The 23636-nt window shown below is 50.2% G+C and overlaps 1 protein-coding gene across 2 annotated transcripts in view; it reads left to right on the plus strand.

Moving 5' to 3' along the window:
- The window catches only part of RYR1 (ryanodine receptor 1), a gene marked incomplete at its 5' end in the record, with an annotated part of 117456 nt that overhangs the window by 67937 nt on the left and 25883 nt on the right, over window positions 1-23636 (plus strand). The window contains 19 exons of one of the 2 annotated variants that reach the window (XM_082862840.1): window positions 367-554; window positions 2065-2124; window positions 2392-2529; window positions 3087-3199; window positions 3395-3491; window positions 3938-4044; window positions 5814-5865; window positions 5998-6066; window positions 7259-7358; window positions 7666-7745; window positions 7838-7914; window positions 8872-8945; window positions 9572-9589; window positions 10651-10731; window positions 14164-14252; window positions 14347-14475; window positions 14563-14667; window positions 16922-17003; window positions 19097-19284. In XM_082862840.1, coding sequence (XP_082718966.1) covers window positions 367-554; window positions 2065-2124; window positions 2392-2529; window positions 3087-3199; window positions 3395-3491; window positions 3938-4044; window positions 5814-5865; window positions 5998-6066; window positions 7259-7358; window positions 7666-7745; window positions 7838-7914; window positions 8872-8945; window positions 9572-9589; window positions 10651-10731; window positions 14164-14252; window positions 14347-14475; window positions 14563-14667; window positions 16922-17003; window positions 19097-19284 — 1847 coding nt within the window. The remainder of the gene's footprint in view (window positions 1-366; window positions 555-2064; window positions 2125-2391; window positions 2530-3086; window positions 3200-3394; window positions 3492-3937; window positions 4045-5813; window positions 5866-5997; window positions 6067-7258; window positions 7359-7665; window positions 7746-7837; window positions 7915-8871; window positions 8946-9571; window positions 9590-10650; window positions 10732-14163; window positions 14253-14346; window positions 14476-14562; window positions 14668-16921; window positions 17004-19096; window positions 19285-23636) is intronic. The other variant, XM_082862841.1, reaches the window with a different exon arrangement.

Here is a 23636-nt window from a genome sequence, read left to right on the forward strand (position 1 = left end):
TTCACTCTTGGGAACTCTGTCTTGGGCTCTGAAGGGGGGGTTGTAAGTGTTATGTAGGGGCAGGAGGGGTGTCCTACTGAAAGTTCTGGGGGGATTCTGAGAGAAGACTGCCAGAAGTTGAGAAGGCCTGGAATGGAGGGAAATCTGGAAGGATTTGGGATAGAAGTTGGAATTTGGGATAGAGGCTTGGATCTGGGAGGGTCTAGGGTCAGGGCTGGGCGTCTGAAGTGAAAGATTAGCAAGGTCTGGGGTGGAAACTGGGATGGGTCGGGGCTGCCTAGTATTCAGGCGGGGGCTGGAGTGTGGACAATGGTAGCTGGTTGGGGCTGGAGCAGGGGCCAGGCTGAGACTCAGGCTGGCGCTGAGCCCCCGTGTCCCCACAGTCAGGTGGCTCAGACCAGGAACGCACCAAGAAGAAGCGCCGGGGGGACCGGTATTCCGTGCAGACGTCGCTGATTGTGGCCACGCTCAAGAAGATGCTGCCCATCGGCCTGAATATGTGTGCACCCACGGACCAGGAGCTCATTACACTGGCCAAGACCCGCTATGCCCTGGTGCCTGCTCAGCCCCTTTCTGAGAACCTACCAGGATCGCACTCAGCACCCCCACTGAGCCCTTGGGACCCTTCTGAACCCCCAGGATCCCACTAAGGCCCTCCCTTAGGACCCTACTGCGTCCTTCTCCAGGAGCCTGAGGTTCCACTGGGCCTCCTAGGATGCCCTGAGCCTCCCCACAGGATACTTGGGGTGCTGTCAGAACTCTGGGATCAAAGGACCCTAACTGGGACCCCACTGGAAACTGGAAAGGCCACTGAGACCCTTGGGACCCAAGGACCACACTGAGCCTTCAGGGACCCTCCTGAGCACCACACCCCTGCCATGCCAGACCTGCTAGGAACCTGGGGACCCCAGCTGAGACCCCATGAGCCCCCCTGAAACTCCTCCAAGCCCTCTACCAGGACCTCCCCAAGTCCCTCGGGACCCACTGAGCCCCTCGTGACCCCATTGCCCCCCCCCGAACCTCTGGGTTCCCACTGACCTCTCCAGCTCACCACATTTTTCCTCAGGACCCTGCTGACCCCTCCCCCGGGACTCTGTTGACACCCAACTGAGCCCCCAAAGACTCTCGGGCCCAGTGAGCACCCTGTGACCCTAAGTAGCCCCCAGGATCCTAACGGCTTCTTCCCCAGGACCACACTGAAACCTTTGAGGTCGCAAGGGTGATCGGGATCAGTCGACCCTGCCCCTGAATCCTTCTAAGCCCTCTGGGGTTCCAGAGAGGCCTCTCGGGACCCCTTTTATCCATTGTATGGGATAACAACCCCCCTCCCTGATCCTTTGTGGCCTCAGGGACCCAAGAAGCCCTCCCAGGACTCTGCCCCAAGACCCCTAGAACCCCAGGACCCTGCTAAGCACCCTGACAGTCTAACCCAAGGGCCCTGAAGACCACTGACTCTCCCCTGATAGCACAAGCACCCCCTTTCTCCTCCTAGGACCTGTTGAGTACTGCTGAGATCCCTACGAGCCCTCCTGGGCCCCTCTGCCCACTTACTTCGTCATGAGGGCCCCCTCTCCTGGGACCCTAAGGAAACCCCACCCTACTGATCCCTCCCTTAGCCTCCGTGTAAACCCCACCAGTGACTTGGGTGATCTGCCTGACCCCCTATGACCTCTGCTGACCTTATCGTCTCCTTCTAATCCCCCTCGCCCACCTCTAATCTTCAGAAACTCCCTGCCCATCTCCCACTTACTCCCAGCCCCACTCTGACCCTCTTCTGACCTTTTTTGACCTTTGGGGATAGCCTCATGTCACCCCCTACCTCCTCTCACACCCCCAACGAGGCCCCTCTAATCCTGTCTCTTCAAGGTTCCTCTGAGGCCTCTGATGCCCTCTAGGACTCCTCTCTGACCACTGCTGACCTGTGGATCCTTTCAGTTTCTCTCAGATCTTCCCCACACAAGCCTCTCACCAGTTGCTGGGGTGATGGGGCTGGAAGGGAAAGGGTTGTAGGTCAAGGAGGACGCTTGGCCCTCCAGAGTGACCCAGCCTGTCATGTCTCCCCAGAAAGACACAGATGAGGAGGTCCGGGAATTTCTGCAAAACAACCTTCACCTTCAGGGAAAGGTACGCCGCCTCCTCCTCGTGCAACCGAAACGGGCATGTCAGGTTAACAGCAAGAGTAACAGCCGACGTTTGAGCACTTACTATGTATCAGGCATCGAAAGAGGAACCTTGTATTCAGCACCCCAGTGAATCATCACAGCATTGAATGGGGGGCGGAGCGGCCGGAGAAGCCCACTCTGCGCAGAGGGGCGCTTCGAGAAGCCCGGCTGAGAGAGGAGGGAGCGGGCAGGGGAGGGGTCTCATACGGACCGTCCTTCCTCCTCTCAGGTCGAAGGCTCCCCTTCTCTACGCTGGCAGATGGCCTTGTACCGGGGCCTCCCGGGCCGCGAGGAGGACGCTGACGACCCGGAGAAAATCGTGCGCAGAGTCCAGGAAGTGTCTGCAGTGCTCTATCATCTGGAGCAGGTGTCTTACTACTGAGTTGCCGAAGCTTGCGTCTCTGGGCGGGGCCTGGGGCGGTCCTTGAGCCTGTGGGCGGGGCCTGCGGGTGAACCTTGGGACTCTGAGCGCGGCAAGGGTCGGGCCTTTAATCTGTTGGGTGTGGTGACAGTTGAGTTTAAAGCGAGACTTAGGATGGAAATTTTGATCTGGGGGGTAGGACCTGGCGCTAAATCTTGGGCCTGGGAACGGCGACAGGGGCAGAACTTTGGGTCTGCGAGTCAGGCCCAGTGAAGACGCCTTGACTCTGCGGGCAGTGCCTTGGGCGGGTCTTGAGATGGGGGCGGGGTCTGGGTAGTGGCCCCGGGTCTGCGGGCGGGGCGTAGGAGGGAAATTCCAGTCTGATAGCAGAGTAGTACAGGTCAGAACCTTGACTCTGTGGGTGGAGCCAGGGTGTTTCTTCGGCCCTGTGAGTCGGGCCTGAATTTGGACGTGGGCACTGATGGGCAGTTTCACTCGGGGCTGGAAGTGAGAATCAGACCAGGGGCAGAGTCTGGAGACGTGACAGATAATCCCGCCTCCAGATCGAGCACCCTTATAAGTCCAAGAAGGCCGTGTGGCACAAGCTCTTGTCCAAGCAGCGCCGGAGGGCGGTCGTCGCCTGTTTCCGCATGACCCCCCTGTACAACCTGCCCACGTAAGACATCCCCCCCCCCCACCCATGGAGGAGGGAACCTCTAGGGGCCTTGGAGAAAGAGTGGCTGAAGAGGCAAGAGGATGGAGTGTCAACCCCAGTGGGGCTTTGGGGAGTGGTTAGGGGAGGAGATATGTGGGAGGACAGAGAGGCGTGTACGGGGAGGTCTTGGCGACACCACACATCTTTCCCCCAAAGGCAACGGGCCTGTAACATGTTTGTGGAGAGCTACAAGGCGGCGTGGATCCTGACTGAAGACCACAGTTTCGAGGGCCGCATGATAGATGACCTTTCAGTGAGCTGGGGCCTGCCTGGGAGTGTCGGGGCACAGTGGGATAGGACTGGGGCCCAGCCGTCCATTGTACACCTCCAGGGGTGGGTCGCCCTTCGCACTGGGGGGTATTGGGACCAGGGCCGGGTGAAGGATGTGGGGGGAGAGAAAAAAAAAAACAGCCCAGGGCTTCCCTGGTGGCGCAGTGGTTGGGAGTCCGCCTGCCGATGCAAGGGACACGGGTTCATGCCCCGGTCCGGGAGTATCCCACATGCCGCGGAGCGGCTGGGTCCATGAGCCATGGCCGCTGAGCCTGCGCGTCCGGAGCCTGTGCTCCGCAACAGGAGAGGCCACAGCAGTGAGAGGCCCGCGTACCGCAAGAAAACAAACAAAAACAGCCCAGCAGGGCTAGGGGGGAGACAGGTGGGAAACCTAGAAGCCCCTCCCCCGAGCCCCACACCTCCCTCCAGAAAGCTGGTGAGCAGGAAGAGGAGGAGGAAGAGGTGGAGGAGAAGAAGCCAGACCCCCTGCACCAGCTCGTCCTGCACTTCAGCCGTACCGCCCTGACTGAGAAGAGGTGAGGGCCCTTCCTAGGTCCCAGAGAGAAAGCCGCGACCTCTGCCCACTCCCGCAACCTCCCTGTCACTCAAGAGAGACCCTCTGTGTGGGAGCCCCATAGCGGATCTTCTAATATCATTTTACTAGGACAGGCAGAGCTCCCACGTACCACTGTGCAGACTGAGCACTTCACAAGGGCATCTCCTCTGAAGTGTTCACGTCACAGGCAATATTGATTTAGGCTTTTTCTAGAAGAAAATGTCTTGCTCAAACAAAATCAATGTACTACAGTATATTATAGGGAGAAAATCAGAATATTATGACAAATTTCCAACAGATGGCAGTGAGGAAGGGGGGCCTTTGTCTATTTCACACAAAAGCTTCGTGTGGGCTAGTGGCAGTCATGGGAATAAATAGCAGTGTTTATTAAATGTTTTTTTATGTGTCAAGCATCATGCTAAACACTTGACGTATAGATCCTCTCCCTTAATCGTCACACTATGAGATAGATATTATTATCAACATTTTTTTTTTGTGGATGAGGAAATAGAGGCACAGAGATTTGTTTTTCTTATGTAATATCAAGTCAGGAGGTAGAGAGTCCAGGGCTGGGCAGTGGCACAATGACACTGACAGGGACCCAGACTCGTTCAGGATTTCTGCCCTGTCATTCTGAGCTGTTGCCTGGTGGTTACAAGATGGATGCTGACATCCAGGCATCATGACCACATGTCAGGCAGAAAGAAGGGGAAAGGCTTTCCCTTAAGCAAGACCAAAACCTTTTTGTCCAAGGAAAGCTCTCCCTGGTGGGCTTCTGTACATGTTTCATTGGCCAGACTTCTGACATCAGGCCACCATCAGTTGCAAGGGAGACTGGGAAACTGAGTATTCTGTTTTCTATCCTCTGAGACGGCAATGACCCTGGAGTTAGACTGTCCAGGTTTGAATCCCAGTACAAGCTCTATGACCAGTACAAGCTCTATGACCCTGGCGAAGAAGGATCTTTGTGCCTCAGTTTCCCTCATCTGTAAAATGGGGCTAGTAATCCAATTGACCCTTGAACAATGCAGGGGTTAGGGATACTGACCCTCCATGTGGTCGAAAGTCCAGTTATAACTCTATAGTTGGCCCTCCATATCTGCGGTTCTGCGGCCATGGACTGTATAGTACTGTAGCAGTATTTCTTCTTAAAATGCACATGTAAGTGGACCTGTGCAGTTCAAAACTACATTGTTCAAGGGTTAACTATATATCTACCTAATTGAATTACTGTGAGAATCAATTTGTTATTATATACCAAGGGCTTAGAACAGAAACCACCCTAGAGTAAACTCAGTGGGTGTTGGCCATTACCTCTGCTGTTATTAGTATTATTATTATAGAGGAGACCTAAGGAGGTGGTTGGTCATAGCTGTCAGGTGAGCCAACCAGCTGTCAGGTGGCAAGATGGCCCCGGAAGCTCCAGGCTTCCATCACACCATCACAGCAACCCCAGTGGAAAGGGAGCAGCTCTATCAGTAGCTTCAGCAAAACTCCCAGAATGAATTCCAGTGGACCAGAGTGGATCACATGACCATCTCTTACCTATTATTGTAGCCAAGCAGATAGAAAGTACTGATTGACTCAGCCTTGATCACATGCCCAGTCTGGCAATGGAGAGTCCTACACCATCTAAACCACACAGCCTGAGCATGGGGAGGGGTGGCTCTCCAAAGGAAAACTGGAAGCTGTTATAAGATGGGGTTCCTCTCTCCTGGGTCCTGACTGTCTCCCCACTTACTTCCTCAGCAAACTGGAAGAAGATTACTTGTATATAGCGTATGCCGATATCATGGCAAAGGTGAGGCCCTGCCCCCATTTAGGGCAGGTTCCCTTCCCCCTCAGCTGCAATGCCTGTCCACTGAAAGGGCTGGAACTGGCCTGGGGTATCTCTTCTGTTCACCGTCATCTCTAACTGATGCCCTATCCCCAGAGCTGCCACCTGGAGGAGGGAGGGGAGAATGGCGAAGCTGAAGAAGAGGAGATTGAGCTTTCCTTTGAGGTAGGTGGGATCAAGTAGTCCCTGAAGAAAGGGATGGGGGATCCTGACTTCATTATCCCCCATTCAGTCAGCAATGCTCTGGGCCCAGCCCTAGGCGGCACGGGCAGAGGGGTCAGGGCGGGGGGAAGCCAGGGAAGCTCAGGGGGACCATGCGGGCCCAGGCAAGACGCCTGATCCAGCCCGGGGGGAAGGGTTTCAGGGAGGGTTTCTCAGAGGAAGGGATGTCTGAGCAGAAGGCTAAAAGGAATATGCCTGTTGAAGAAAAAGGGAAAGGTGTTCCAGGTAGGGGCACAGCATAGGCAAAGGCCAGGCAGGGGGAGAGAGCTCGTAAATGCAGTTAACCCGTCCTTTCACTCATTAAGGTGATCGGCAAGCATTTCCCCAAGTTTCTCAACCTTTTTTGTGTCAGGGTCCCCTTTGGCACTGGATGAACCCTTTCTCAGAATCCTGTACTTAAACGTATAAAACGAATCCAGAGCAGAGGAAACAAGCATATTGAAATAGTTGTCAAAATATGGCTTTAAAAATTTGTGACACAGTAATAGTTGTACTTCTCTATTAATCTACCAAATAACAAGAACTAACAGTGGATCCAGGAGCTACTGTAATTGATAAGTAGTGATGAACCTAAGTGATATTTCGAGGGAATTCCCTGGTGGTCCAGCGGTTAGGACTCGGTGCTTTCAATGCCGGGGGCCCGGGTTCAATCCCGCAAGCTGCGCAGTGTGGCCAAAACTAAAAAGGTGATGTTTCGAGATGTCTTCAAAAATGATGTGATACGGAAACATCTGTGATGTGTACGGATGACACAACCACAGATTCTGCTAATGTTGTTGTGATTTATGGCCTCATCCATGATGGAAGGAAATGCTACATTTCAGAGGGAGGATGGGAAATATAAAAGTATAACTTTTTTCCCCATCTATGTTCACAGACCCCTGGGATTCTATCCATTGACCCCTTGGAGGTGCATGGGGCCAGGTTACGATTGCTCCATGCCCAGCCCTGTGTAGGTGCAGGAGGCAAATCGCAGACTTAAGTCCCAGGGGATAGAAGGAGCTTACAGTTGAAGGGATGAGCCAGGGGATGTGGCTGGAGCAGGAAGGCAGCGGTGAGGGCAAGGCTGTGAGGGGGAAAGGCTGGGCTGGTGAGCCTGGACTCACCCAGCTCCGTGGGCCGGGCTCTGCTGCAGGAGAAAGAGATGGAGAAGCAGAGGCTCCTGTACCAGCAGGCGCGGCTGCACAACCGGGGCACCGCGGAGATGGTGCTTCAGATGATCAGTGCCTGCAAAGGTGCCCTGCGCGTGCATTCAGCTCCTCCTGAGTGAACCCCCCCTGTCCCCAGCCCACTCATCCCCTGTGGGCCCAGCGGGCACACTCTCCCACCCCTCATGCATGTGGATTGCACTCACGCACTTGCCTTGCAATTTCTCACCAATTCCTTCAGTCCTGATCACCCCTGCATACACGCCCTTGCACTCTCCTCTGCCCCATTCTCTGACATCCCCCGGGATGGCTGTTTTCTGGTGAGTGAAGAACACTGCTCCCAAACTGAGTGGACCATCGTTGCCTGCCCCGCCCCCCAACCCATCCCCTCCAGGAGAGACGGGCGCCATGGTGTCCTCCACCCTGAAGCTGGGCATCTCCATCCTGAATGGAGGCAATGCCGATGTGCAGCAGGTAATGGGCGAAGGCACTGGGAGGGGAGCTGGGAGGGGCGGGAGGTTCCTGTGCGACCCCCAGTTCCCCCTCCACTCCCACCCCCTCTGCAGAAAATGCTGGATTACCTGAAGGACAAGAAGGAAGTTGGCTTCTTCCAGAGTATCCAGGCGCTGATGCAAACCTGCAGGTGGGCTCTAGTTCACATCTTTAGTGAAGCTGCTTGGTGTAGCCGAGCCCCCAGTCCTCGTACCACCTCCGGTTCCAGGTCTGTTCCCTTGGTTCCAGGAACAGAGACACACTCAGACCAGCTCAAATAATAGGGAGTTTATTATAAGGATTCACGTGGAACGATAAGGGAGGCAAAATGCCACAGACTTTAAGAACGAGTTGTATTAAGGATCCAGACAGCTGGAACCGGAAGGTTGTTGAGTCTTCAAGGGACACTCAGGCAGCAGGGACTTGGGGCTCTTTCCGATGACCCCTATTCGTGTGGCTGCACTGCCGTCTGCCTTTGTTCTCCTCTTGCGGTTGACTGACTTTCGCTGCCTCTCTGAAGCTTTTGCTAATTGATGGTTTCTGTTTCCTTCTGATTTCAACTTTTATACATTTCATCCTTGCCCCACCTGACCTCACAGCTGCCACTGCATAGCTTCTATCAGCTCTTGGTTTCTGCTTCCTCTTTTTTTTTTTTTTTTGTTTAAGATGTTGGGGGTAGGAGTTTATTAATTAATTAATTTATTTATGGCTGTGTTGGGTCTTCGTTTCTGTGCGAGGGCTTTCTCTAGTTGTGGCAAGCGGGGGCCACTCATCATGGCGGTGCGCGGGCCTCTCACTATCGCGGCCTCTCTTGTTGCGGAGCACAGGCTCCAGACGCGCAGGCTCAGCAGTTGTGGCTCACGGGCCTAGTTGTTCCGCGGCATGTGGGATCCTCCCAGACCAGGGCTCAAACCCGTGTCCCCTGCATTAGCAGGCAGATCCTCAACCACTGCGCCACCAGGGAAGCCCTCTGCTTCCTCTTGATTTCAGCTTACTCATGGTTTACGACGGCTCACCACCCTCCACCGTGGGGAAGCTACCAGGCTCTGGAAGAGAGGAGGGCAGAGGCCTCAGCACGTCTTCACCATCTTTTCTTTCTTTCCCTCAGTGTCCTGGATCTCAATGCCTTCGAGAGACAGAACAAGGCAGAGGGGCTGGGCATGGTGAACGAGGATGGAACCGGTGAGGCCTTCTTGGGCTTCCCTCTCCCTGGGGCATCCCGTTCTTTCAGGATCCACCCCCTCCCCCCCCAATTGCCCAGAGCTCCCTTCCACCAAGACACCTTCCCTCCCCAAGAGCATGCCCAGGTTTCCCCCCTGCAGTGGTCCCCGGTCCTGCCTCCCCCCCATTCCTCCAGAGTCTCCCTCGCCACGGTCCCACCCCTGGGTGTCCTTCTGTGTTCTCTCGCCCTTCACCACATGGACCCCACCCTCCACTTGCCCCAAGTCTGCAGCCCTGGTTGCTGTTCTCTCATTAATGTCCCTAATCCGAGTTCATGGAGTCTCCTCTTTGCCGTGTTGTGGCGTGCCTAAGCTCTCTGCCCTGATCCTCGCCTCCTGCCTCTTCACCTGTGCCTACCCGTCTCCCTCTTCTTTCTTCCTCTCTGCTCTTGCCCTCTTCTTGTTCTCTTCTTTGCTTCCTTGCTCCTTGTCGCTCTTCCTCTCTGTGGGTTGTTCCTCTCTCTGTGTCTGCGCCTTCATGCCTGACCATGTCACTGTGTGTGTGTTTCTGTCCGTCTCTCTGTCCCCTTCTGCCTCCTTTCCCCTCTTTTCTTCTGCTTCTTCCTCTCATCCTGTCGGCTGCCCCAGTCATCAACCGCCAGAACGGTAATTCCCCTAGTCCGTTTCCCGCGCTATGCTACTGCCACCCCTTCCTTCTAACCCCGACCCATCCCCTCCACCTGGGGGCTGAGGATCTGGGTCATCCAGGGGAGGGAGGGTCCATGCCCGAGGAAAGTCTCGAGATCAGGGGTCCAGAGACCAAGATTCGGATCCCAGATTAGCCACTAACAACACATGGGACGCTTACCTTCCGTAAGCTTCAGTTTCCCCATGGGTAAAACAGAAGCTAGAGAAGATGGCAAAGATCCCTTTCCAGATGGATGTTCTCGGACTTCCAGACCCAGATTCGCAGTCCCGAGGTGGGATGAACCCCTCTCCCACCTACCCTGCTCTCCGCGCCTGCGACCCCATGTTGATCGAGTCTGGGGCTCCCATCCACCAACCAGATTGGTTGCCCCCAAGCAGCCACTCTGATTGGTGTGCGTGCCTCCTCTACGCCTGCTCTGGTTGGCCCGAACCTTGCTATCTAGCCTTCCCTGCCCTACAGCCCACAGTGATTGGCTTCTTTCAGAGACCCGTTCTGATTGGCGCATGTTTACATGCCTCCCCCTCTGCTTCTCCTGGATTGGCTGCTTTCAAGGCATCTGAGCCAATTGGCTGGCTTTGGATTCCCATCCCCCTGCTCAATCCCCTCCTGCTCAGAGCCTTTGCGTGGAAGTGACTCTGACCCCCCGTAATCCATTAACCGCCCCACACTGCCCTGGAGGGGGGGCTGAGGGAGGTAACAGCAGCCCGAACCTTTGCTAGGTCGACAGACACTCCCAGCTGTCACACAGGTGGTGACATCAAAGGGACAGTGATATTGTAGACAGATACTTGAGGCCCCAGCTTCGTGACTCAGGGCACCTCAGTTTCCATCTGCTGATGTCCTAGACTCTGGTGTCATGGATGCCCGTGGCCCTCATGCTGTCTTTAAAGGGGTGGCTGCTCCTCCCTGCGCGCCCCATGCTTTCTGCATGCGTGTGCAGTGTGCATGGGCCACGTGCATGCGTGCTGTGTCCTGGCGCATCTGATCCCTCTGGCCCCTTCCCCCTTCTTCCACCCAGGAGAGAAGGTCATGGCAGATGATGAATTCACCCAAGACCTGTTCCGATTCCTGCAACTGCTCTGCGAGGGGCACAATAACGGTGAGGAGGAGGGGTGGCTGACATAGAGAGAAGGCCAAGGTTTGGGGTCGGTCTGGAAGGGTTGCCTGAGTTGATCTCCAGTCTCCTCTTCCCCTTATCAGTGATGGCCTCAGTGCTCCCATCCAGGCCTTGTCCTCAATCCCATTGTCGTTCATTCTTTACTTCCGGCCAGTGTCTAGTGCTGCCTGCCCACCTTCCTAAATCTCTCTTGCATGTCTGGAGCCTAGCCGCTTTGCTTCACTTTCACCTCCTCTAGCCAGTCCAATTCCCCAAAAGCAATCTGCCAAAACCCGATTTGGCCCCAAATCAATTTTCACAAAGGAGCCATTTGCCACATGCCACTTTTCCACAGGCATTTCGCAGCAGCCTCCAAAGTTCAGTAAATGTGGCCGATGGTCATAGTCTGGGTCTGTAGAGGGAAAAACTGCCGGGCATTTTTAAACGCATCTATTAGAACCACCTATTCATTTTGCTTATAAAATACTTGGCCACGAGGAAGGCCTATAGACTCTTGGCTAACTTAAACAAGTTTGAGTTTTCACAACTTTTGTTCTGGCTCTGGCAATATAACCAGATCAAGGATGACACAGCAAGTTAATTAAATACATCATTGGTGAGAAAATACAACCTCGTGTGGCACACAGCTTACAACGTTAAAGGAATAGTTGAAATTCTGAACAGTAAACATTGTACCCAACGCAGTTTCCTATGACAAACGTGTACAGTCTCAAGGTTGTGGTTATAACACTTAGTGGGTGATAAGAAACCACAGACTGCCCAGAAGTTAACCTTCACGATAAGAAAGGGAGTAATTATAAATCTAACCTCCATAGAACCCGCACCCCACTGGGCTAGTGTTCTTTAAGGTAAACGTCTTTAATCTTCACTTTTTTCTTTTCAACAGAGGATAAAGCATGATCCATTGTTTTGTATTATCATAAGCTCTTATGTCCACAGCTAGTTTTTCTTCAAGGTTTATTAAATACCTTTGTGCCCTGTGACTGGGGTTTTCTTTCTTTAACAAAGGTGGCATCAGTCTTTGGGGCTTAGAATGAATTTTATTCCCTGGGTCTATGACTTTTCGGAAATGAGAATGTTCTTATGGTGGGATTTCTCTCTCCCACCAAATTTGCAATCTGGTCCTCTGCCCAAATTTGTGGATTCATTAACCAGCCCAGTCGAATAAATATTTGAAATATCTTTCAAATCTCAGATGCCTTGCAGGTCTTGAGTATTCAGTGCCATTCAGAGCAGACAAAAGCCGGGGAGCCGTATTAACCATTTAGGCATACAGTCTGATTTAAATGAACACAGGAAAAGGAATTAGAGAACAGGGTTGATGGGAAAGCCTGTCCATTTGCTTATAAAATCTTGAATATTTGAGTATACTTTTCGTCTGTAATGTGAAACCAGGCAAAATGGGCATTCAACCTGATATAGTGATTGTGAAGTGGCTATAGGGAAATCAGGTGGAAGTAAAACTTTGGGAGAAAAAAGCTTTCAAGGGCTGTTGAAGCCATCCTGGGCAACGTGACATTGCTATAACATCAGAAGGATTTCACTGAAGCTTGTTTTCATTGCCTTGATAATTTGATGAATTGGTCATTTGGCAAATGGGCCTACAGAGGTTGTTCTCAAACTCAAGCGTACCTAAGAATCACCAGGAGGCCTTGTTAAACTAGGCTTCTGGACCCCATCCCAGATTTTCTGATTTAGTAATTCTGGGGCGGAGCCCAGGAATTTGCATTTCTAACAGGTTTCCTTCCGGAAGATGCTGACGCTGCTGGTCTGGGCCCATGTTTTGAGAGTCACTGCTCCAAAGTGCAGCTCTTAACCTCAGCACTCTCTTTAAGGCCCTTTAAGAACAGCTATTGTTTATTGAGCGCTTATGTACCAGGTTCTGTCCTCAGTTCATTATATATGCTAAAGCATTAAAACCTCACCAAAGCTCTTTAAAGTAGGGCCTATTGTGACCACCGTGTTACATATGGGGGAACCAAGGCACAGTCTGCCACACGGAGAGGTTCAATAACTTGCCTGAGGTCACACAGCGAGGAATTTGCGCAGCCAACTCCTACTTATCTTTCAGGTCATAGCTCAGAGGTCCCCTCCTCCAAGAAGCCCTCCCTGACCACCTTGTCTGGGTCAAGCATCTCCTCTGGGCTCCTCCAACCCCCTGAGCTTCCCCCATCACAATCTTTATCATCATCATCATTATTATTCCAGAACTTCTCAACCACACCCTGCAGTAGAGAGAATGGTATAATAAGCCCCCAAGAAGCCATCACTCAGCTCTAACAGTTATCAGCTTTCTGCCATAGAGCAATGTTTTTCAAATAGTGGGAACCAACTCACCAGAGGGTCGTGAATCAAGTTTATTGCAGAGGTTCTCATTCCTAATTGCGCATTGGTATGCCTGGGGAGCTTTACAAGACACTAAAGCTCAGGTTTCACTCAGGCATTCTAATTTAATTGGTCTGGGATGGGGTCTGAGCACTGGGATATTTAAAATCCTCCAGGTAGTTCTAATGTGCAGCCAGGGTTGGGAGGTTGAGAACTACACATTTAGTGGGTTGAGTTCAGAATTCATTTGTAGTTAACTAGACTAGTACAGGGCAGAAAATAGCAGAACGTATGGCACATAGTAAGGGTATGTGAAACTTCTGTTTCGGGTATATGTGGATGTAATTTCAGATTAGACACGCGTACTGGGTCTCAGTGTAAATATGTACTTACTGGATTTCCTACTGTAGGTTGCAGTTAGAAAAGACTGAAAACTTACTACATGATAATATAAACTTCACAAGGGCAGGGACTTTGTCTTCTCCTACTGCTGTATCTCCAGGGCACATAATAAATGCTCAGGAAATTTGTAGTATCAAAGTATGTGACCAGTCTTCATCTCCCGTTAGCATATAGTATATGCTCAATAAATATATATTAAATAAATGAACAAATAAATAACAAATGCTTATCTCCTCTGGTTCTTGGTAGGTGCTCAATAAATATTTTTTGGATAACTGAATGAATAAATAACCAATCTCCGATCTCCCCAGCACATAGTAGGCATTCAGTAAAAAACTTTTGTGAACAAACGAAGGCTGAATCTCCATTTCCCCCTGCTACATTGTAGGTGCTCAATAAATACTTCGGGGAAAAAAATGAGTAAATGACTGGCCCTCCACCACATCTGGCACATAGTAGGCCCTCAATAAATATTTATTAGACAAATGGATAAATGATCCTCCATCTTCCCCTAACACATAGTAGGTACTGATAAAGAGCTTTTAAGTAAATTAATGATTATATGCCTTCCGGCATACAATGGGCCCTCAATAAACATTTATTGCATAAAAGAATAAAGGACTCACTGTCCACCTCCCCTAGCACATGGTAGATGCTCAATAAATGAGTGACTTTTCACCTCTCTAGATTTCCAAAACTACCTACGGACACAGACAGGGAATACAACCACTATTAACATCATCATCTGTACTGTGGACTACCTCCTGCGGCTTCAGGTGAGGATGTGAGGCCGCCCAGGTGTGACCCGGGTCGGGGTCTGTTGGGCCATGGTTGGCACCAGCAGCCCCTCACACTGTGTCTGCCCCCCAGGAATCCATCAGTGACTTCTACTGGTACTACTCGGGCAAGGATGTCATTGAGGAGCAGGGCAAGAGGAACTTTTCCAAGGCCATGTCTGTGGCTAAACAGGTGTTCAACAGCCTCACCGAGTACATTCAGGTAGGGCTCGCCCGCTGCGGCGGGCGGGGCAGTTCCGCATCCCGCGCCCTGCCTCGCGCTCACGTAGAACCTCTCTCTGCCCCACAGGGGCCCTGCACCGGGAACCAGCAGAGTCTAGCGCACAGCCGCCTCTGGGACGCCGTGGTGGGATTCCTGCACGTGTTTGCCCACATGATGATGAAGCTCGCTCAGGTTCGGGCCTCTCTGTTTTTCATCCAACTGCTTCCAGGCATCCCCCAACTGGCACGTTTCCAAGTTTTGCCCCGTCGGTCCGTGTCGCACCCCAGTGCTCCCGGCAGGTTGCAGACTGGTCCCTCTCCGTGGCCAAATCCATCTTTCTTCTGGATTGGCTCTCTCCATGACCCCGCCTCCTCCTCTGCCACCGCCAATCGGCTGGTTATCCATCTACAGTTCCCTTGGACTGACGTTTGGGGCCCGCCCGCTCTGATCCAGAGCTCCTCTATGATTGGTTGGTGTTCTTTCCCCTCTGATGAGGTCACCCAGATTCGGACAGGACTAGGGATAGGATGAGGGTAGGCTTCTAGATCTGGGCCTGGGGCTGAAGGGGTGTTTTGCTTCTTTATTCTGCTTGCGGCAGATGACATCTATCCAGGGCATCCATGATGTAAGGTCCCTGTCGAGCCCCGTCTCCCATCTCTAGCATCTTCGTGCTCCCCTTTTCCCCACCACCCCCGCCCCTTTGCAGCCTTGTCAATGCCTCACAAACACCGTATCCATTTGTTCTGCTTCTGTCTGGTAAACATATTCAAGGCTGCCATATGCGCTGCAGCAGGGCCCAGCATCTGAAACGGCACCATCCACATCCTAGACATCATACATATATCGGTGTATTTATTACAATAGTTTTCCAGCAGATGGCAATATTCTGTATATTATAATTTCCCAACAGGAAAGAGTCTTGAAGAAGGGAAGCCTTTTTCTAATTTATTCAAAGGCACCACAGGGGCTGGCAGAAACCCTGTCTGGTGTCATCTGACCTTTTGAAAGGAGTTGAACTTAAGAATGCAATTTCTTAGTGTCAGTGAGTTCAAGTGGGGCTGTTGATGTAATCTTAAAATTCTAGAGGATATTGGTATCTTAGTGTAGTGTTCCAAATCCTGCAGAATTAATTCCTCAGCCGTAGTCTAGGTTAAATTGCAAGGGCTAGAAATCCAATGCAAAGTGGTAGCTTACAAAAAAAGAATTTATCAGTTCACATCACAGATCAGATCCGGGGCCTATAGTGCTGTTAGTAGAAATGTCCCTCTCCTCTCTAGCTTCATTCTCAAGCAGGTGCTCCCCATGGGCTGGGAAAATGATGCCCTGGGCTTTCATGAGCTCCACTAGCAGCTCCAGAGGGAAGAGAACACCTCTTTAGATCCAGAAAAAGATCTGCCGTATTCTCTTATTCGACTACTAGGTCACATGCTCATTCCTGAACCAATCACCCTGGCCAAAGGAAAGAAAGCTCTGATTGGCCAGTCCTGGTTATATACCCACCCCTACAACCCGGAAGATGGGGTTAGTCCCATATGCTCTGAGAGTGGGATTGTTGAGAGAATCAAGGGGCTACATCATGGACAGGCACACACCACAGGACCCACCCATCTTAGGATCTTGAGATCCTGGAATGTTGGAATCTTAGAGTCAGAATGCAGAGCTTTGGAACTGTGGAAATGTGTTAGGATTAGAATCAGCAAGTCTAGAACTAGCATGGGGTAGAAGGAGCCTTACATCCCATTTATCTGGTACCCTTCCCCTTCCTCCATTTCATTAGGTAGAACCATATGAAATTACCACTTTGTTGGTGAGAAATGACTGAAGACTAGCAATTTTATGTAGCTCAACCTAATACAAATAGGGACCAGGGGGCAGAACTTTGACCATGTTGGAGACTTCTGTGGACCCTACATGAGACACTGTGACAGGAGAGCCATTCTTCCCAAATGGCTTACCAGAAAGCACATAGCTGTGTCCCACAGCCTTCTTCCTGAACCCAGAGTCCCACTTTTTCGATCACACATTCATTCAACAAACATGTGTCAAGCACCCACCGTAGGCCAGGTGCAGTGCTGAACTCTCATCTCTTCCCAGGTCTGTGTCACTGTCCCCAGTATTTGCCCCTGTCCATCTCTGTCTCTCTTGGCTCCAAGCATCTGCTCTCAGGTCCCCATACACCTCCCAGTTCTCCTTGTCTGCCAGCCCTTGTCCTTACATGTCACCTGTTGGGCCCACTTCCCCCAAAGTGCCAATCTCACCCCACAGTCTTGTCTCTCTGCCTTTTCCCCTGCTTCCGAGGAACATGTCGGGACTCGGGTCCCCTCGGAGGTAAGAGGGGGAAAGAAAAGGGGTCTTAGGCCCTGCTGGGTGGGTGGAAGCAGCTGGAGGTGGGGGAGGCGTCTCTGCTGAGAAGAGCCCTCACGAAGCCAGGATGTGGGGTCTCTAGGACTCGAGCCAGATCGAGCTGTTGAAGGAGCTGCTGGATCTACAGAAGGACATGGTGGTGATGTTGCTGTCACTACTAGAAGGTAAACTCCTAGTGGGTGGGGGTGAGGGGAGGGTACCGATGTTCAGATGATCCTAAAAATGGCCCTCTGAGACCCAGGAGAGCCTAACCTTCAACCCCATCTGATATCATGTGAGGGTCATTGCATTTAAGTTGCTATAAGAAGCTCAGCAAACACTTATTGGGCACTTATTATGTGCCAGGTCCTGACTGTAGATATAGTAATTTATCAGATCGCCAGAGAAATCTTAATTAGGTGGGTGGCCTGGACACTTTTTAAAATTTATGCACTGAATATTTATTTGCTGAATATGTCATTTAGCTCTTGCTGCCTAACAAATATACCCAAAACGTAGTGATTTAAAACAACCATAATTTATTACTAATTAATAAAATTATTTAACTTGTAGACAAAGACTTTTTCCTATAGAGGTTCATAACAGCATCCTCATTCTTTTATATGGCTGCATAGTACTAATTGCGTGGGGATACAGTGATTCATTTAACCACACCCCATCAATGGACGTTCAAGGTTCTTAATTAAAAAATATTTTGCTATTACAAACCATGTTGCAATGAATAATCCTCCTACAATGTTTTAAATTTTTGGTAACTAGTCATCAGCTTTTAAAAATCAGATGTAAAGGGACTTCCCTGGTGGCACAGTGGTTAAGAATCCACCTGCCAATGCAGGGGACATGGGTTCGAGCCCTGGTCCGGGAAGATCCCACATGCCGCGGAGCAACTGAGCCTGTGCACCACAACTCCTGAGCCCGTGCACCTAGAGCCCGTGCTCCGCAACAGAAGAAGCCACCGCAAGGAAGAGTAGCCCCCGCTCACTGCAACTAGAGAAAGCCCGCCCACAGCAACAAAGACCCAAAGCAGCCAAAAATAATCAATTCATTTTTAAAAAATCAGATTTAACAATCAAAATTTAACAATCAAAATTTAACAATCAAAAATCCCTTTAAACATTTTTCTTGAACAATTGAAAGATTCAGTGACCATGCGTCCACATTCTCACATGGGAAAAATCAGCTGAACTGGATTAAATAACTGTCATATCAATGTTCAATCTGATTTTGATGACTGCACTATGATTATATAAGAGAATGTCCTCGTCTTTAAGACTATATATGTGGAAACGTTTAGGGGTAGAAAGGCCTCACGTCTACAGCTTAGTCCTTAATGGTTCGGTGAAAAAAAAATAGAGAGGGAGAGGTATTATAAAGCAAACATGGCAAAATGTAAACAGTTGATGAATCTGGAATACATGAGGGTTCCCTTGCACTATTCTTGTGAACTACCTGTAAATTTGAAATTATATGAAAATTGAAAGGTACAAAAAGAAGCTGGAGCCAGTTTGGGGAGTTCCCTGGCAGTCCAGTGGTTAGGATTTGGGGTTTTCACTGCTGTGGCCCGGGTTCAGTCCCTGGTGGCAGAACTAAGATCCCACAAGCTGTGTGGCACAGCCAAAAAATAAATGAATAAATATAAATAAAATTCTGTTAAAAAAAAAAGGTGGAGCCAGTTTGCTTTAGAGGGGCTGTGGGGTCCCAGTTTACCACAGTCTCCACCTCTCCCTGTTGTCTTGTCTTTGGCCTACCTCACTCATCTGTGGACCTGCCTGGCCTCTGTGGGCTAGTGGAAGGCTTAGGTGGTGTGAGCTCTGAGGTCATGCAGCTCTGGGTTCAAGTCCTCCCCACCCCCTTTACTGGCTGTGTAACCCTGAGTTTGAGACTCTCTCTGAGTCTGTTTCCTCATCTATAAAAATGAATAGTGACACACGTTCCTTACAAAGATGAGGTCGTGTCAGTGCAGCACCTGGCATGGCATCTGGACCCGCCATTAGTTTATGCCATTGTTATCCTTGTTGATGACTCCCCCAGCTATCGGGGGAGGAGGACATAGACAGAATCAGCCAGGTTCACACCTGATGCCGAGGCAGATCAGAAAGTGACCCTTGCCCTCTGAGGGGAGGTACAGGAGCTGGCCAGGGAAGCTTCCACCAGCGCAGTGGATCCTGGTGGCTCCTGAGCTGGAGAGGGAGGCAAGCCCAATGGGGATCCAGAAAGGAGGCTCTGTTGAGCCACACTGACCTGGGGCTGCCTGCAGGGAACGTGGTGAACGGCATGATTGCCCGGCAGATGGTGGACATGCTTGTGGAATCCTCATCCAACGTGGAGATGATCCTCAAGTTCTTCGACATGTTCCTGAAACTCAAGGACATTGTGGGCTCTGAGGCCTTCCAGGACTACGTCACTGACCCCCGTGGCCTCATCTCCAAGAAGGACTTCCAGAAGGTGAGTACTGGAAGGCGGATGGGTGGGGTGCCAAGTACCAGTCATGCCCTTCCTGGCTGCCTGCTCTAGGCAAGAGACTTCTCTGGATGCCTCAGTTTCCTTATCTGTAAAACGGGGATAAAATTATCATCCTTGGACTTGTTTTGAAGATGAAATGCATCAACACACATGAGAACCTTATTTCTATTATCACTATTAACAGTCATAATATTATCATTATTATAAATAGAGATCAGTTATTCAGTTGATAACCATCTATTGGGTTTCTCCTCTGTGTTGGGCTCTGTGCTGATACCATGGACACAGCAATGATTGAGACAGACACAGCCCTGCCTTCATGGGGCTTATTAGACTAAAGGGAGAGGCAGTCACTAACGACCACTGCAGGTCTAAATAATGAGGCTGTTAGGAGGGAAATGCAGGAACCAGCTCTGTCCAGGAGCCCACTCACCTGCCTCTGCCAACCCTTCCACCCCAGGTAAGCCACTCATCTGCTCTAAGCCTCAGGTTCCTCTGTGAAGTGGGGCTAAGATAATAACATTAACTGTTTCACAGGACTGCTTTGAGGTTAGGCAGTGGGTGAACAGAGCCTGGGCAGTACCTGGAACACAGGACAGTACAAGAGATATTACCTATTATTATTACTGCCAGATCTTTTCCATCACCATTTTGTTAAATTTTTCCTTTGAAATAACTTCAGTCTTATGGAGGAGTTGCAGGAACAGTACATAAAATTTCTGAATACCTTTTCACCCGGATTGCCCAAATGTTAACTTTTTATTTATTTATTTATTATTTGGCTGTGCTGGGTCTTAGTTGCAGCACAAGGGGGGTCTTCGTTGCGGTGTGCGGGATCTTTTAGTTGCAGCATATGGGATCTTTAATTGCGGCATGCGTGGTCTTAGTTGCGGCGTGTGGGATCTAGTTCCCTGACCAGGGCCTCCTGCATTGGGAGCTCGGAGTCTCAGCCACTGGACCACCAGGGAAGTCCCCCAAATATTAACTTTTTACCTCATTTGCTCTATCATAATTCCTCTTTACCTCTAAATACTTCAGTGTGTATCTCCTGAGAACAAGTTCATTCCCTGACATAACCACAAAACAATTATGCAAATCAGGAAATCAACACTGAGACAATCCTGCTATCTACAGACTTTATTCAGTTTTCGCTCTTGAAGATATTTTTTTCCTTGTCAAGGATCCAGTCCAGGATCAGGGATTACATTTAGGCATCCTGTCTCTTTAGCTCCCTTCAATCTGGAACCCTTCCTTGATCTGTCTTTGCCTCTTATGATCTCGATATTTTTGAAAAATAGAGGCCAGCTGTTTTATAGGATGGCCCTCAGTGTGGGTTTGTCTGAGTTTTCCTTGTGATTCGATTCAGGTTATGCGCCTTTGGCAGGAATATCAGAGGAGTGCTATGTCTCTCTCAGTGCATTCTATCAGGAGGCATGTGATGTTGGTTCTTCCCATTACAGTTGGTGTTAGCTTGGTCACATCGTGAAGGTGGCGTTTACCAGAGTCTCCACTGTACTGATACTATCGTTCCCCTTGGTATCTTGTGAAGATGTACTTTGAGACTATGTAAATATCCTGCGCACCCTCTCAGGGTTAGCATCTATCAGTGATACTTGTCTCAACGATTACTACTATGGCAGTTGAGAAATGGTGGTTTTCTAACTTCCCTGTACGCTTTACCTTTACTAGGTACCTTTTTTCATTTTATTGCAGTATGGTTGACTTACCATATTGCAATAAAATGTTGTGTTAATTTCTACAGTATAGCAAAGTGATTTGGTTATACATATATGTGTATATATATATTCTTTTTCATATTCTTTTCCATTATGGTTGATCACCACAGGATATTGAGTATAGTTCCCTGTGCTGTAGAGTAGGACCTTGTTGTTTATCCATCCTACATGCGATAGTTTGGATCTGCTAATCCCAAACTACCAATCCTTCCCTCCCCCACCTCCCCCTCTCCCTTGGCAACCACGAGTCTGTTCTCTATATCTGTGAGTCTGTTTCTGTTTCACAGATGTGTTCATTTGTGTCATATTTTAGATTCACACATAAGTGCTATCATGTGGTATTTGCCTTTCTCTTTCTGACTTAGTTTGCTTAGTATGATAATCTCTAGGTCCATCCACGTTGCTGCAAATGTCATTATTTTATTCTTTTTTGTGACTGAGTAATATTCCACTGTATATTTGGACCACATCTTCTTTATCCATTCATCTGTCAATGAACATTTAGGTTGTTTCCGTGTCCTGGCTATTGTAAATAGTGCTGCTATGAATATAGGGGTGCATGTGTCTTTCTGAAATATAGTTTTCTCTGGGTGTATGCCCAGGAGTGGGATTGCTGGATCACATGGCAACTCTATTTTTAGTTTTTTGAGGATCCTCCGTACTGTTTTCCATAGTGGCTGCACCAATTTACATTCCCACCAACGGTGTAAGAGGGTTCCCTTTTCTCCACACACTAGGTACGATTTTACTGTAAGGAAGAGTTTTTCCCTTCTCCTCCATTTATTTATTTGTTTGTTTGTTTGTTCGTTCATTCACTCATTCATTTGTATGGGTATAGACTCATGACTTCTTATTTTATTCTAGGGATTGCAATCACTGTTGTCCGTCAGCATTTAAATAAACCCAGGGTCTCCTGAGTTGAATACAAAGTGCCCCATGCCTCCCAGTTGCCTTCTGAGAGCCTCCCTGCCTCTCTGTCTCCCCGCTTCTCAGCCACGCCTCCCAAGAGCTATCTACCCTCACTCACTCCTTTCCCACCTCCCACTCCTTCCCTGATTCGGGGCTTCTGTCCCTGTCACTCTCCTGAAACTACACCAGCTAAGATCATCAGTGACCTCTTCACCCTAAATCTTTCCTCTGACTTGTCATCTTGGCCGCGTTTGCCACAGTCGGCCATTTCCTCCCCCTCAGCAATGCCTTGCTCCCCTGGGCGTCTGTGCCACGCATTCCTGGGACCCCCACCTTCCCTGCCAATCTCTCGCAGCCTCTTTTTTTTAAATATCTTTATTGGAGTATAATTGCTTTACAATGGTGTGGTAGTTTCTGCTTTATAACAAAGTGAATCAGTTATACATATACATATGTTCCCATATCTCCTCCCTCTTGCGTCTCCCTCCCCCCCACCCTCCCTATCCCACCCCTCTCGGTGGTCACAAAGCACCGAGCTGATCTCCCTGTGCTATGCGGCTGCTTCCCACTAGCTATCTATTTTACATTTGGTAGTGTATATATGTCCATGCCACTCTCTCACTTCGTCCCAGCTTACCCTTCCCCCTCCCCGTGCCCTCAAGTCCATTCTCTAGTAGGTCTGCGTCTTTATTCTTGTCGCCCTCGCAGCCTCTTAAACATCACTGTCCCTGAGCCCTGCACCTTCAGGAATAAGAGCTAATATGTATCATGTTCTCACTCTGTGTCAGGTCCTGTGTGTAAATGAATGTTAATTTACAGTAACCCTTAGGTAGTAAGGACTTTTTTTTTTTGACTGCGTTGTGTCTTCGTTGCTGTGTGCGGGCTTTCTTTAGTTGCGGTGAGCGGGGGCTACTCTTTGTTGCGGGGCGCGGGCTTCTCACTGTGGTGGCTTCTCTTGTTGTGGACCACAGGCTCTAGGCATGTGGGCTTCAGTAGTTGTGGCACACGGGCTCAGTAGTTGTGGCTCGCGGGCTTAGTTGCTCTGCGACATGTGGGATCTTCCTGGACCAGGGCTCAAACCCGTGTCCCCTGCATTGGTGGATTCTTAACCACTGGACCACCAGGGAAGTCCCAGTAAGGACTACTTTTTATTCCCATTTTGCAGAAGTGGAAACTGAGGCACAGGAAGGTTAAAGTGCTGTGCTTAAGGTCACACAACTGATAAGTAACAAAGCTGGGATTAGAACTCAGGCAGTCTGGTTCCAGAGTACACTGCCTCCAGATTCATCCACTAATCTAGCCTAATAAACAGTCAGTGAGCACCTCCTGGGTGCCAGGCCCTCTCTGGGGAGTCCCAGCTCGACTCTCAAGACAGGCAGGTTAGGGTGAGAGTCTCAGTAGGGACTGCAAGAGAACCAAAAAGGACGATGCAGGAGCTAAAGTCGCATCATTTATAATTTTAAAATGACTCTACTCAGCAAAGGAAACCATCGACAAAAAAAGAAAACTGGGCTTCCCTGGTGGCACAGTGGTTGAGAGTCCGCCTGCCGTTGCAGGGGACGCGGGTTTGTGCCCCGGTCCAGGAAGATCCCACATGCCACGGAGCGGCTGGGCCCGTGAGCCATGGCCGCTGAGCCTGCGCGTCCGGAGCTTGTGCTCCGCAATGGGAGAGGCCACAACAGTGAGAGG

This window comes from Leucopleurus acutus, assembly GCF_964270905.1.
Source record: "Leucopleurus acutus genome assembly, chromosome: 20".
Classification (NCBI taxonomy): Eukaryota; Metazoa; Chordata; class Mammalia; order Artiodactyla; family Delphinidae; genus Leucopleurus; species Leucopleurus acutus.